The 15,052-nt window shown below is 50.3% G+C and overlaps 1 protein-coding gene across 1 annotated transcript in view; it reads left to right on the top strand.

Annotated features, from left to right (window-relative positions):
• Positions 1-15,052, top strand: part of PDZD2 (PDZ domain containing 2) — a 213,241-nt gene that overhangs the window by 123,500 nt on the left and 74,689 nt on the right. The window contains 3 exon segments of the mRNA XM_028531856.2: positions 1,155-1,659; positions 10,440-10,582; positions 14,063-14,195. Of these exon segments, the coding sequence (XP_028387657.1) occupies positions 1,155-1,659; positions 10,440-10,582; positions 14,063-14,195 (781 nt within the window).

Raw genomic sequence — 15,052 nt, 5'->3', positions numbered from 1 at the left:
GGTGGTGAGTAGACTGTGGCAAGGGTCCAGTGGCGAACCCCTGGGTTCATCTGGGGTTCGTGCTTCCTTATCTTGGGGGGCAGGGCTGGAGGGTGCAGCCCAGCTTGGTTTCCTGGCTTTGAGTAAGTGTTTTCTTTGCTGGAGCTTTAATGATCTGGTCTGATCACCACTAATTACCCATCTTATTTCATGTTCTATTTTCTTGTTATTCTTTAAGATCTGGAGAAGTATTGTGTGTCAGGCTTCATTATCTCATTGATATTATTTCCTGCTTCTGAGTGTTTGGCAGCTGTAAAATACATGAAAAACAACTGAGCCTGGCCCTTGTTTTTCTCAGATGAAGGGTCCCCCTTCCCTCCCACTATTCCTGGTTCTTCTGGTTTCCACAGTGGTTTTTGGTATGTTTTTTTTGTCCTGGTCACCCTATGTGCGCGTGCTTTGCGCGTTGTCGGCGTGCCTCGTAGTGTGATGCCCAGGCTGGAAATGGCACTCCGCGTGTGCTGTGAACAAGGCAGGCTAGAACCCTTACCCAGAAATGAGCTGATGCTCATTTAATACGGGACATGCCTGCCAGCGCTCATCACCTCTCGCATCGTGACACCCGCCCACTCCACTCCACTCCACCCCCAGTCGGTTTTCCGCTTTAACTGCTGCGCGGCGGAGGTTCCTGTCATGCAGTGGATTTCTCTGATCCTGAGAGCAGAACTGAACATTCCCCCAAAGCTGTTTTACCCGCTCTTTACCCTGGGGACTCCAGTGTTGTTATAGCAGAACTGTATGAATGGGAGGCTGGAATAATTCTGATGTCAGAAGTTGCTGAGCAGAGAATTTTTTTATTTTTAATGGTATGTTAGGATTGGCTCTGTTAATAGGAAAATCCTTCTCTGATTACCTATCCTGGGGCACTTCCATTAGTAATTTCTAGCTCATTCGGTTTTTCTGGTTGGTTTTGGAGTCATTTTTAGCATCGACAATTATGTAGATTAAAAGAATGAAATGAGTGTTAAGTCTCCTTAGGGAGCTCAGTACCCCAATCAGTTGGCCAGGTTCTTAATCACAAGGGCCCCCTCCATGGGCCTTTGAATGCACCGGCCCACTGCGGTGTTCACCAGGGGGGTCTGAGGATTTTAACCGCAGTTTTCTGTTTGCCGCAGCTACCTGGCTGAGCAGTGCTGGAATGGCGGCTTCATCTACCTGATCATGCTGCGTCGCTTCAAGCACAAAGTCCACTCTCCTTACAATGGCAACAGCAGCAACAGCTCCGAACCGGGAGAGACGCCTACCTTGGAGCTGGGTGACCGAGCGGTGAAAAAGGGAAAAAGAACAAGGAAGTTTGGAGTCATTTCCAGGCCTTCTACCCACAAGGCCACTGACGAATCCAAGAGCGGCACTAGCTGTGAGTTGGACAATGACCCCATCTGTGAGCCGGACAATGGCCCAGACCCTGAACTTGGCAATGGCCATGCCTTTGAGCTAGAAAACGGCCGAGATTCTCTGAAGGAGGTGGTGGCTGGATCCCATCCAGACAGGTCAGAAGTGGACAGAGGGACCGAGCAGAAAGTTCCAAAGACAGACACCTCTCTGCCCACAAGTAATGACAAACGCCACTTCTCAAAATCGGGGAAGACAGACTTCCAGTCAAGTGACTGCCTGGCACGGGTAAGGTTGATTCCTCTTGATTCTAGAACCTGAGTTTTTTAAAGTCATGTTGTTTGAAGTTGCTTTTAAAGTTTAGAAAATAACGTCTCAGGTGACCTTGCATTTGGAAGCCAACAAGCGTATTAAGATAAACGATCAGAGGACTAACAATAACAACCAAAAAAATCCAAGTCATTTTACCCTACTTAAATAAAGAGCGAGTCGAGTGATCCTAAGTGGAAAATTCAAGCCTTCTGGGGTATGAGTTGAGTCATCTGAGGCCCAGATGAAGTGCTTGAAGTGCATCACTATTTATCACTGCTGTCACCAGGGGACCTGCCGCGGCAAGGCCAAGGATTCCTGGTGGCAGTCGATAGCGTAAACATCCAGGCCTCGGCATTACACAGGAAGGATGTCCAACACGCAGGGAAGCATCTGCTTTTATTTTTAACACTTCAAAACCAGAGACGTTTTCATGGGGTCGTGTTATTACATCGCTGAATTCCAGCGACGTTTAGAAACTTCACAAAAATCCCTGATGCTATAATATCCAGCTGTGATGGTCAGGGCTGGTCTTTACCTCCTAAAGGCAAAGCAGATGTGGTCTATTCCGAATAGTGGTGGGTGCGCTTCCAGACCCAAACTGCCCCCCACCCCCGCCCATGATAACCAGCACTCTCTCATTAAGTTACGTTCCTTTAGGATCAGCACGTTCTTTCCAAGAACCCTCTTGGCAGATACTGCTATGGATTCTTCACGAAGCAGTAACTTCCTAAGTGGCTCCTGACTGGCGTCTTCTCTGACTCGGGAGACGCTCGTAGGGATGAAAGAGAAAGTTGGAAAGGTGGGAAATGGGCCCAGGGGGAGTATACCGTTCAGCTTTGCTGGGAAGCGGAGCCCTGTGAGCAAGTGTAATTTCTAAAGGCTGATCTACACACATGTCTGCAGTGGTAGCCAGGCGGCACAGGGGGTGGAGAAGAATCAGAATAATGCTCTCTTAGAGGACCCGTTTTCTCGTTTGCAGAGCTAGAGGGTCATCTTAAAGCCTTCCACAGAGGAGGCCTGTTGGTAGATGGAAGTGTAAACAGATAAGAAGAAAAACTAATGTCTCTTATCAGTGATTTTCCTGACCAGTTATGCTCCCCATGAAAAAAGGATTAAGGGCAAAAAAGACTTTAATGTCCCCCCCTCCCACCAAATTAAGGCCGATAAGAATACAGCCCTGCTCTGGCTGGGTGGATCCATTGGTCAGAATGGACCAGGTGGTGCATATGGCCAGCAACTGGTCAATCTCTCCCTCTCTTTCTCTCTCTCTCTCCCTCCCTCCCCCGCCTTTCTCCCTCTTCCCCTCCCCCCTTTCCTCCCTCTCCGTCCCTCTCCCCTCCTCACTCTCTAGAATCTATGAGTATATTCTCCAGTGAGGATTAAAATATTATTACTAATTCATGTGAGAAAATTTGTTAGTGCTCCTAGACCCCCAAAACAACCTACTGACCACACCAGAGAACACACAGAGCCGAACGCAACACCAGCGTACAGTAAAGGCAGCACCACTCCTGCTGTCCGGGGGCACCTGCCCCTGTGACTCTCCCCACAAAGCAGACGCTGGGCACTCTTTTCGCTTTTTGCCTTTTCTCGTAAAAGCAAAAGCCTTCTTTGGATTTCTGTCCATTACTTAAAACAGGTCTACTGTAAGTCTCTTGTAAAAACCAAGTGGCATAACACGAACTTTTGAGAAGCAGGTAATACCCGTATTACAAGGTGTCCCTATCAATGGATACTATGCCTTGATATGATTTTCCCCCCAGTGATTGGATTTCAGATACACAGAGAGCCTGGGGTGGAGAAAACTAAGTGAGGGAGTGTCGACATCCTTAATGCTATTGGAGGTTTGAGGTACTAAAGGTTTAAAGTTGGCTCTCACACACCACTTAAAGAACAGGCTTTGAATTGTAGGATAAGTGGAAATAATTTGGAATGGTTTTAAAAGAAAAAAAAACACATCAAACTTTTAAAGTTACCACCCTCTGCTTATCTTAATAAACGGCAATAACATAACATTGAATTTCTGGATTGGACTCTCTGAAAAGTACACCTATCAGAGCACCTGAATTCTGTGCTCAAGGTCAAATGTGCAAAAAGTATAAATGAAATGGTGAAACAAAAACCAATGGCCTGTGGGGCGCTTTTGAAAGCCACCTGCCTATAGAAAGCAGAGACTTGCCATCTGGAATTTGCTCTCTGCATCACTGCCTGTAATCTGTGGACTGATTATCGGCTTTTCGTTTGCACAGTCAGAGTGGGCCGCATACCTTCTTACACATGAATATTTTAGCACCCTTTTCAGCCCCAGAAGTATTATCATTAGATGCATTTATCCAAAATTGATATAGTTGGCAAGAAGGAGCATCCCCCACATCCAGGTGGTACTCAAATTGGAACCAGTAGATCTTCACAGAAAGTTTATCCAGTCCTTGAGCGGAATGGATTTTTATTTTCACTCCAAAGTCATGGGATGAGCCCAGAGTCGTGCTGAAATGGAACCTCTAGGGGAGGAAAAATGAGCGATTTACCTTTTAAGCCTCTGGAGGAAAAACACTCCATTCCATTTGAATAATGGGAAATGAAACATGTCAGCATTGTTCTGTTTCTGCTTTATTAATGATTTAACATGTCTACAAAGCTTTAATAAATTAGAGAAAAGGTTTATAATGATTGTCAAGACCAATTTTGGCAGGTGCTTCTTTTTCATAGACTTCTATTTGTTACACGTTTTTATGTTCCGTTCTTCCTTAACAGAGCTATAGGAAAATATTTCCTCTAACAAATACCTCATTTTTAAAAACATCCAGTATGATTCTATAAAATATTAACACATAATGATAGGTATGCGACCAGATTAAAAAGCTGTGCTTATCATCTAAAACATAATAACCTGCTAGAACATAGATAAGCAGTCTTAGAAATGCATTCGCTGTCATCCAAGGTGACAGTTTTTGCAAGCCTGTTTAGATATATGTGTATTTTTGCAACACCGCATGGGACAAATGAATGCAACCAAAGGTAGTCACACTTTCATGAGCCCAGAGTCGTGCTGAAGAGAAAGGCAGGTAGCTCCTGCCTTTCCTGGGGGACCAAGCACCATGGCACCCTCTCAGAGAAAACCAGTCCTACCATCGGCCAGGCAGATGAGTTTATTCACTACTGGCGCATGGGTTTGTGGGTCCCTTCATGGTCTTACCCTAGTACTAGTGATCTGCCCTGCACAGTGCCAGACCTCTTCCCCGAGGCCTTTAGCAAAGACCTCAGGAAGGTCTGAGTCTGCAGGAAAGCATGGGCAGCTCCGGAGATTGACACTCAGGACATCATCTCCCCGGTGGCCCCTGAGATTTGCAACAAGCAAGTGCAACATCAGGATGTCCCTCTTCTGGGAAGCCCCCAAGGTCACTGAGTGAACTTGTGTCTTCCTGCATGGTAATGTTTCCTGTGTCCGTGCCCACACCTTCACCTTTCTCCTGAACCCCAAGTTTCCACCACCTGCATGTAGGATGTCTCCATCCTGGCTATTGCACATCGTGCCTGAAACCCGATGAGTCTAGAGCAGTGCTCCAGGACTCACCGCCCCCTGAGCAGTCCAAACCACAAACCTGGGAGTCAGCGAGCGACCCCTCGTCCTGGTTTGCCCAGAACTTCCCCTGGTTTTGCACCGACAGTCCCATGTCCTGAGAAATGCCTTTATCCTAAGTTGGAGACAGCCGCTGTCCTCTAGTCCACTGACATGCTGTTCTCTCTTATACCATGTCCACTCAGTCACCAAGTCCCGTCAATGCCTGCTCCCTTTCGGATGTCCCTGCTCACCCCACTTCTCTCTCCCCGACTCCCACAACTTCAGGTCGAGGCCAGGCTATCTTCATGCCTCATCAGGGTGGTCACAGTACTCCCCCACCCATCTCACTGCCCCTACGCTGACCCCATCATCCGCTGTCCCACTGCAACCAGCCCGACCCTTGTGAAGGGCAGGTGTTGTCACGCGTGAGCCGGCGCACCCGTGTACACTGCCACCTAGACCCTTTTGACGGGTCCGCTTTGCCTTCTGGGTAAGAGTCAAACACCTTGGCTTGCGAAGCGCACGAGGCCCAGTGTTATCTGATCCTCCCTTAACCTTCTGCCTCCCTGATTTGGGCTGAAGTAGTTTCCTGGGTTTTTTTTTTTTTTCTTTTCAAAAGGCCATGCTCACTCCTGCCTCTGATTTTCGGCTGATGCTGCTCTCAGCATCATGTCTTCTCCGCTCCTCAGTGTAGCTTAGCTCCTGCCTTTCCTGGGGGACCGAGCACCATGGCACCCTCTCAGGGAGGCTCCCCAATGCCCCTGTCACCTGCCCCATCTTCAGGCACCTCCTCCCTGGGCTCCTGCAGGACCGCCTGCTGATCTCCATCAGTGCCTCAACCCCACGTGTTCCAAATAGCACTGGGCTGTGCATCCACAGTAGACTTCAAGGGCAAGGACCTCATTTGTCTTTCTGTCCTGACCGGGTGCCTTGCACCCGAAGGTGCTCTGTAGCTATTCGTGAATAAAGGCACCCAGGAACACCAGGCCTGAGGGATGGATATTGAGTTCCCACCCTGGTCCTTTCATCCCAGCTCTTGGGGCCTTCGGGCGGCCATGTCCTTTCTCTGAGCCTCTGTCTTCTCCCCTATAAACTGAGCATTTTGGCCTGGTGACTAAGGGACTGCAACTTGGACATTATGATCACACATTGCTTCATCGCTTACGGATTGTTCTAAATAAGAAGGGATACGCATACAGTCTCAGAATAGGTTTACAACGAGAGCCAGAGCATTTACTGCAGTGAAATTCGAGTTGAGTGATGTGCCTTCTCACGTTGGGCTGCTGTGAGATTTTACCCTTGGTTCCAGAAGAAGATGAGGTCCTTTAGATGCAGCGGAGACAGCTCCCTTCGGTGTACCGCCCCTGTCTGGTAAGTCAGTCCCCTCGTTTGCTCTCGTAAAGAGACGCACGTGCACCCGCACAGTCCTCGGCGCTCTGCAGGAAGGGCAGTGTCCAGTTCCGTGTGGTTTGGCTTTTTCTCAGCAGGCTGACACAGGCTCATTGCCCTTTAAGCCCACGTAAAGGGAGCCAAAGCCTGAGCTGTCTGTCTAGACGGGATCTGTTTCAGAATGTAGTCGTGTCTACAGCCAGGTCAGCATTCACACGCTGAACGTTGGCAAGCACACAGGTCTCCCATCTGCGTGAGCCCATTAACGCCAGCCTTGGTGACTTCTGAAGAACCATAAGACTAGTGGGAAAATATCCTACAACTGTTAATTTCATGACAAGTATGCATGTTGTTATGCACCAGGCACGGTTCTAGTTGCTGGAGAACCCACTGGGCAGGGCTAGGTTACAACAGATTGTGCACGCCATCCCGGCCTCGTTCTCAGCCTGGTGGGGGGGAGCTGTCGAAAGGTTTAACCTGAGTGCATCGTGACGTACACTCTTACAGTTCACCCTAGACCTGGAATGGAGAGCACAGTGAATGGAGAGTACAGTGAATTGTAGGAGGTAGAGAATTACAAAAGACCAGATCGGAGGCTATCGTGATAACCCAAGATAAAGATGCTTGTGGCCTTGACAAGGGTGGTGGCGGGGATGAGGAGCGGAAGGAGATGGGTGTGGGTCTGTTTTGCCAGTAGAGCTTCCAGTAGACCTCGCTCTCGGTTCGGGTCTGATTTGGGGGTTGTATACCCTCTTCATCTTGAGTAGATGATGGTATTTCTTCCCATGGAGAGAGGGGAGCCCGGGCTGGGGGTGGGGAGAGTCCTGTTTTGACCGTACTGAGGTGTGTCTCAAATACCTCAGTGGAATTGTGAGGAGGCAGATGGAAATATACTTAATATTATCATGCGTTGGCTGGCCGGTTGGTTTTTGGCCAGTACCAGCTTTAGCCAAATAAACTTCAAACACCGACTTTATTTTTAACTGAGCGCTGCTTTCAGCTATGGGCCGATAAATTTCACGCCACCCTGACAGTTGTACAATCCAGACCGATAACATCTGCCCCTTCCTGCTGGGCCTTCCTTTGTGTCCCTCCTCACCCCCGATCAGTGACCGAGAGGCTCCAGGGCACGGAAACGTGCACTGATCTCTGTGAACTCTCTCCTTATAGTTCCTACCTCCAGTTGTGAAAAAACTGTTGTCGGATCAGTGAAAACTGATCTGTTTCTTGACCAGTACACTTGGGGGCTGTACTACGGATCAGTCCTTTCTGCCCTCTGCAGCCACTTTTATTAGATACGTGTTTTGTTTTGCTTTTCACTTATTGTGTGTGTTGGGGCAGGAGCAGGGGTATGGGGTAGGGGTGTGGGTGCTTTTGACAAAAAGTGTCTTTTATTCTCTCAGTGAACATTAGAGCATTACTCTTCCCCAGCGATCATGGCTTTGCATGTGTCTTGTCACAAGCCCTCTTGCTAAGAGCACTTAAACATGGGAAAGGACTGTATCCAGTACTGAGAGCCACACCATCTAGGAGCCATACTTAACCTGCTCTGTTTAACAAGAAGGGTAGGACCGGGGTGGGGGAGGGATGGAGAGGACTGGTAGTGTAACTGATAATGGGATGGATAGTCCTTTACCAATTTGGCTAAAACGGAACGGGTTTTCTTATTTCTAGACTCTAATAGTGGTCCCTGTTGCTCTTAGGGAAGGGTTCCACAGCTCTGCTTGCCGAGAGAGGGGAGAGTACTGTCCCACACCTCCAAGACTCCAGGAGCCATCGGCATTTCTTCAAAGGAAAAAGCAAGTCAGGCCACCATCTGCTCTAGGTTGTCCACTGCATCACGAGGCCCAGGGAGGCAGCCATAGGCTGCCCCGGGTGCTGAGTGAGATGCCCAGCCAGCGGGACCACAGAGAATTGGCCGTCTCTGAGCTGGTTCCCTGTGGGGCTGTCCGCCAGGCGAGGGGCTCTCGCAGACCAGAAGGGGTGCAAGCTGCCATTGGGGGGTAGCACTGACTTTCACAGATGGCTTCTTGAATTGGTGGAGCTCAGTGAGACATCGAAGGCCAGGGAGGCTGCTTCTGAATGGGGAAGAGAGAAAGGTGTTCCAGGGGTCAGAGGCAACTAACCAAAAACCGTGGAGCCCAGAGGGAGACGACTGGATGAATTAGGGATTGTTGACAAGTTCACGAACTACTGTGGTAAGCCAGTGACTTCTGAAGTTACATTTGGCCAGACAGGCTTCGTGTGTCTGTGGTGAGCGGACGGAGGAGACAGTTGGCACCTCCTGCGTGTGGCTGGGGTGATGGGGCCCCACCAAGTGCTGTACCAGATAAACTCAGGATGCACCAGGTCTCTGTCTGGTAATAATTTCCCCAGACATTCCTGTTGCCGCGCATCAGTGACCGTTCAACATCTGGTTTTTTTACAATTGCATAAAGCTTCGTTGGAGTTTCTGACAGTGTATTTCAGATTTTCCAAATGCTTCGCATTCCTTCTCTTTTGCAAGCAGCTTGATTGGGCAGGTTGCCTATTTCTAGGAGGAGGATGGCTTTGTTCCTGTCGGGCCCTAATGGTTCCAGTGGCCCTTCATAATGGATGAAGAAAGCAGATGGCTCTTGTTTTAAATGTTGAAGAACGCGTTGTGACTCAGACCCATGTACCTAGACCTGAACAGAACAATAGGGGTGAGCCTCAGTAAGACTCAGAACAAACCGCTTTGGGAGGTTTTGCTTTCGTTTCTCTGACCTCGAAGTAGCTGAGGGAACGCCCACATTGTACGGTGGGCCTGTGCTTGTGTCCTTGGCGTGAAATGGGGGTCAGCGGAGAATGAGCTCAACCAGAAAAGCTACCAGCAGTGCAGAGGACTTACAGACATTTGTCAGTTCTAAAAAGGATACATTTTGTTTGAAGCGTTTTTTACTGTATTGAAAGAATGTATAGCCAATGTCTGTGGAAGTCAGTAAATAACAAATTCATCAGCTAATTGACTGTTTTGGTTTCTCCTACCCAAGTTCTCAGTTATAGGGTGTAAGGAAGTTTGAGGTTCAACTCAATATGATATTTTTAACATATACACATATTATACGTATTATAAGTAACACATGGTTACCTATCAACATTTGTTACGTGCACAGAATGGGGAATTAGATGTTGGAAACATTGCCACCTGCTTCCAGAAATACCTCCTTTAACCCTAACAACAAACCGGAATTAGTCATACCTATCCCCACTCGAGAGGCAAAGAAACACGTGTTTAGGCATCAGGGGACTCTCGGGAGGACTGAGAGGCACAGCCGGGCCGCAGCCAGCTGACATCTGGCACCGAGACCAGGCCAGGTCCCCCTTCCGCCTTCCCTTGCGAACTAGCAGCCGTGCGCACGGTGGCGCCTGGGTTTGGGGCAGAGGCAGCTTTCATGGAGCAGGACCCTGCTCAAGGGGTTCAGTAGTTACTCTTGCCTTGCTGTCCAGTGTCATAGCCACTAACGATGAGTGGCTATTCAGTTCAAATTCAATAGTGTGTCAGTTGCCAGTCACATTTCAGGCACGGGACAGCCACCTGTGGCTGTGACTCCGTGTTGGATGGTGCACACGCAGGGCATTCCCATCATCAGAGGACGTTCTGGTGGACACACTGCCAGCTAGGTGTGGGTTTGGTCCACAGAATTGTTTCTTCTGTGGTCACCTGTGCTACCTGTCGACAAGCGACGAGCGTTTGGCCTGACCCAGCCGCCCCGCTCTCCCGTGCCGGTGCCGTGGCCGTGCGTCTGTCTGTGTTCTTCACAGTGTGCTCACTTTTTCTTCCAAGGAGGAAGTCGGCCGGATATGGAAGCTGGAGCTGCTTAAAGAATCGGATGGGCTGGGAATTCAGGTTAGTGGAGGCCGAGGATCCAAGCGCTCACCTCACGCTATCGTTGTCACTCAAGTGAAGGAAGGAGGTGCCGCTCACAGGTGACTAGTTAACGCTCTCCCTTTCTTTCTCTTCCTTCCCACCCTCTCCCCTCCCCGCCCCTGGGTGCTGGGACCCTCCCGCTTGGCCAGAGCCCTGGTAATTCTACTTCACGAGGTCGTGCTGGAGCCCAGAGCGACGTGGGCCTGAGCGGCTCTAATCACACCTACCTCTGAGCACAGGAAGTGGCTAATTGCTAGCGACGCTGCAGGCTCCGCCAAACCGTGCAGGAGGAATGGGACTTCTTCCTAGTCCACTTTTGAGTTTCAGGCGAATGTGACTTGCCCTAGCGTTTGGAATGCTGGTAATGTGCGGTTACTTACCAAGACTGTGCCGCGCAGCAGAACACCGCATTCCTGACGTCCTAACTCCCAGAAGACTGTGGCTAACGACTTGGGGAAGTGATTGGTTTTAAATACGACCGCAGCTCACATAGGGGGTCAGGCTCCTAACAGGCTTACCTGCATGTGTCTCTGTCCTGCAGATGTGGAGGGGGGAAAAGTAAATGAATCTTCCTCCTCATGACTTGAAAACAATTCACACCTCAAAACTTACATATTTTGCTGTGTATCATGTGCACCCATGGTTTTGGCCCAAACTTTCAGGGGAAAAACCTTTCACTTCAATTTTTTAATTCAATTTATTTATTTATTTATATTTAGATACTTGGGTTTTGTATTATAAAGGAATTTTAGCATTTTTTAACATATTATGGTACAAGAAGTTTTATGTAACATAATTACAAAAAACAAGAAGAGATACAAGGTACTATACATATATAGTATACCTCCTTATTTTTCCCTCAAAAAGTGGGCAGAAGTGTGCATTATACACAGCAAAATAGGTTATGTTCCAGCCTGAACAATCATCTGAAATAGGAAGAGAGACTGTGCGTAGGCAGAGCTTGCATGAAGAAGTCCATTTGGAGTCAAAGGGACGTAGCAGTCCGAAAATACAATTGCCACGCCAGCTAGTTGCTTCTGTGTACAGTAAGTCCTCACTTACCATTGGTAGGTGCTGCAGCTTTAACAAAAACAATGTATGACCAAAGCAGTATTACCATAGCTAATTGCTAGAGACAAGAATTAAGTTCCTACAGCATCTCATAAACAAGATAATGAAACAATATTGCATGAAATGATATCCGAGGACCTGCTGTACAGAGGGCGTCTACTGTTTGCGAGGCACGGCCAGGTGTGTGCACATATCGCGAGCCCACACGTGTACAGTAGGCACGTACAGGTAGAGTTCCACTGATGAGGAAGATGGATGTAGCCTGGATTTTACAGTGTTCGAGCCAGGCACCCTGATGAGGGAGAGGTGGCAAGCCAGAGCAGTGCTGGCCTGCCCACGATCAAGTGGGCACTCAGAGGTGTATCTCGTGAGGTGGAGCAGAAGGAGCTGGAGGTTATTTCGTCTGAAGAATGGGCAAGTAAGGCGAGAACTGGGGCACAAACTATCCAGGTGTTTCATGCTCATCAGTCCTCGAACTAGAAAGTAGGAGGCTAACTAACCACTACAGGGAAAAGAAGATTAACTGCGTGGGTCAGTTATCTGCATGGCCATAATGATTGGGGGACGAAGCCCTTTGACAGTTTTTACCCGCGGGAGCATCGGTCAACTTCCCCGGTGATGCTTGCCTTAAGGAACTACCACCAGGGTAGCTGTTTACCCACTAGTCCAGGGTCTCCCGTTCTAGTCTGTCTTTGCAAGGTCGGCAATTAGGGAATTCCTGTGCCCAGAGGTAAGCTCACGTAGAGCTGTTCTTGTCTGTGTTCTCTGGGAGTGGTTTCTAGTGGGTGCCACGTTTCTTTGCGCCCTGCGCTGGGAGTTGTGTGCACGTGTCTCTGTCTCTGGGGTGTGTAGCTCACAGGTGGGGCATTCTAGCCAATCAGGGGGAAGAGCAAGATGGGATGAAAGAGGGAAACAAGTGAAGAGATGGGGTCAGGGATGATCCCAATGGTGCTACAGAGAAGTAAACCCAGGGACAGTGGCCAGAACTCGGGCATGTGCCCTCCGTCCTGAATCCCCCTCCCCTGGGGGGCCCACCACACGGCTCCTTGAGGTTGCAGGCACTTGTTCTCTGTGGTTTGTGCTGTGCTGTTCTCTTCCCCTCTCTTTCCATTCCCATGGGGTCCTTAGCATTTCTGTGCCTTCAGGGTTTTTGAAGGACAGAAGTGGAGGCACTCAGAAGTCTCCGGTGCCTGTCGTCTTCTGTTAAGGCCTGAATTCACAGAACCCCGTCTGACGCATGCCCTAGGGGAAGGGGACAGGGGAGAGGAACTGACGAGGGAGGGAAAAGCGGAGAGAAGTTGGTTGGTCCATTGAAAGGAAACAGGGGAAAGGTCCACAGGTGGGAGAGAAACAGAGCTGGGTGTAGCCCTGGACACAGCCACTGGGAACTTGGCCGTATCCCAGGGCCGCACCCTGGGTACTAATCCGAAGCCTACAGAGGGGATGATGGAACCCTAGGTGTAGGGTTTCCTGGACTCACCAGATTTCTATCCCATACTTAGCAATGGAGGTGAAAAGCTTTGGGCTCCTTTGGGTTCATGGGAGACCAGACCCTTGGGGGTTCAGCTGAAACCCATGAGACTATGGGTGCACCATGAATGAAGGGTCCTGCCCAGCACTCCGACAGAGTGTGTCTCCCCGGACCCTTGACCCACCCCTCCAGGGGAGCCAGTTCCTGAGGCCACTGGCTCTCCTGCCAGCCCTAGGAAGGAAGCTCTGAGTCAGCTGTAATTAATTGAAAGGAAACTTAAAAACCAGTGTGTGTGTGCACCTGTGTTTATAGACCGGGCCTGATACCTGCAACAGCCATATATTAGCCTCTTTGTTCCTCTTTGTGCTCATCCTTCTGCCGAGGAAGCTCGGCTGTGAGGACACAGGGATGAAAAGGGGCTGAGAGACGTGCTCCTCAAGGTCCTGTAACTCTGTGGGGCGGGGAGTTAGACACGTGTCATGTGGTGTCCCAGGTGCCACAGAGGAAATCTGGCCAGGGCTGTGTCACCTGGAAGAAAAGGGGCACGGGCTGGAGAAGGCTTCCCGGAGAGCTTCGGATGCCTTCGTCTCCCTGGGCTCAGCTCAGCGATCGGCTGAGGACCGAGGCACGAGGGGAGGGTGGCAGGTCGGACGGAGGAGAGAATGCCTTGACTCTCCCAAACCTTGAGGTCTGGGTGCCTCAGTTGTTGTCTCCACCAGGATGGGACGTTTCAGTGCCACGAATGCCAGGTCACATGGCGGCCACTTAAGGATGTGTCTGTTCCAAGGTGACTCCTTAAAACTGACGGAGCATTTCTCTCCTCTGAGCCACAGCAACAAAGGAAGCCCTCCCAGCCCAACAATGTCTGGCCGCCCCGACTTCCTCTTTGGCATCCTTGTAACGGTTCCCCGTCCCACCCTCCCAGCTCCAAGAAAATGTCCTCTCTCGAGCCCGGCATGTCTTGACGAGGGAATCTTTCCCGTCTCCGTTTCCTCAGGGACGGCAGGCTGTCCTTAGGAGACGAGCTGCTGGTAATCAATGGCCACTTGCTGGTCGGGCTGTCCCACGAGGAAGCTGTGGCCATTCTTCGCTCGGCCACGGGAATGGTTCAGCTGGTCGTGGCCAGCAAGGTAGGTAGTTTGTTTGTTTGTAATGTTTCTAATGGTGGTGGTGAACTTGGCGCCCTCCCCACGCACGTTTACCTCGGGCCACTGAAACAGCCACGCTTCTGCAGGGCGAAGCCCACGAGGGGGGTCCTTAGCTGAAGTGCAGCGTGCTTGCTGCCTTTTAAGGTTATTTAGAAGGTATGTTAGGAGATGGGGAAACCACAAGACTAAGGAAAAGGTAAGAACAGTAGGGTGGGAGGAAGGACGAGGTAGTGGGAGCAGCAGCAGCAGCTCACCCAGGGAGAAACCAGGGAAGAGCCATGGGCCATGGGGACGAGGTGGTGGAGGTGTCTGTCTCCAGGTCCTGGAGGGAGGGAGGATCTGACTCTCAGCGTCACAGAGGGTCGGTGCTGCCGGCAGGCTTGTGAATGTCAGCCCTCCCTGTCTTCCTCCGCCCTTTTACAAACGAGACGGTGAGGCCGAGCTCCGTGGTGGCCTGGATGCTCTTCAGGTTCTTGCTGCACAGGCAGGGTCTGTCCCCTCCCTCTGCGGCGGCCTCCTCTCCACGAGGCCCCCAGCTGGGCTCCCCGTGTGCATTAAGATAGTGCTGACATCGGGGCGGCACCTGCTTCCTCCCTGGGTCTCGCCAGCCTTTGCGCCCTGGATGGAGGCTGCTGGACTCCACAGCTGCATGAGGAAGAAGAGGAGGAGGAGGGACTAGGCTGTCCTGGTTCTGTTCCACGCTCTCATCCTGCCGGCGACGAGACCAGGAAAGAGCCCATGTGGCTTAGGAGCTAGCGAAGTGTTGCTGTGATAAGGCCTCATCCCAGTTCATCCCAGTTGGTCCCAGTTACAGTTCAGGGAAGAACTGGTGTGAGCGT

This window comes from Phyllostomus discolor, chromosome 3 (genome assembly GCF_004126475.2).
Source record: "Phyllostomus discolor isolate MPI-MPIP mPhyDis1 chromosome 3, mPhyDis1.pri.v3, whole genome shotgun sequence".
In the NCBI taxonomy this organism is placed as follows: Eukaryota; Metazoa; Chordata; class Mammalia; order Chiroptera; family Phyllostomidae; genus Phyllostomus; species Phyllostomus discolor.
Note: the sequence above shows the minus strand (reverse complement) of the source record. Positions and strands in the feature narration are given on the sequence as shown.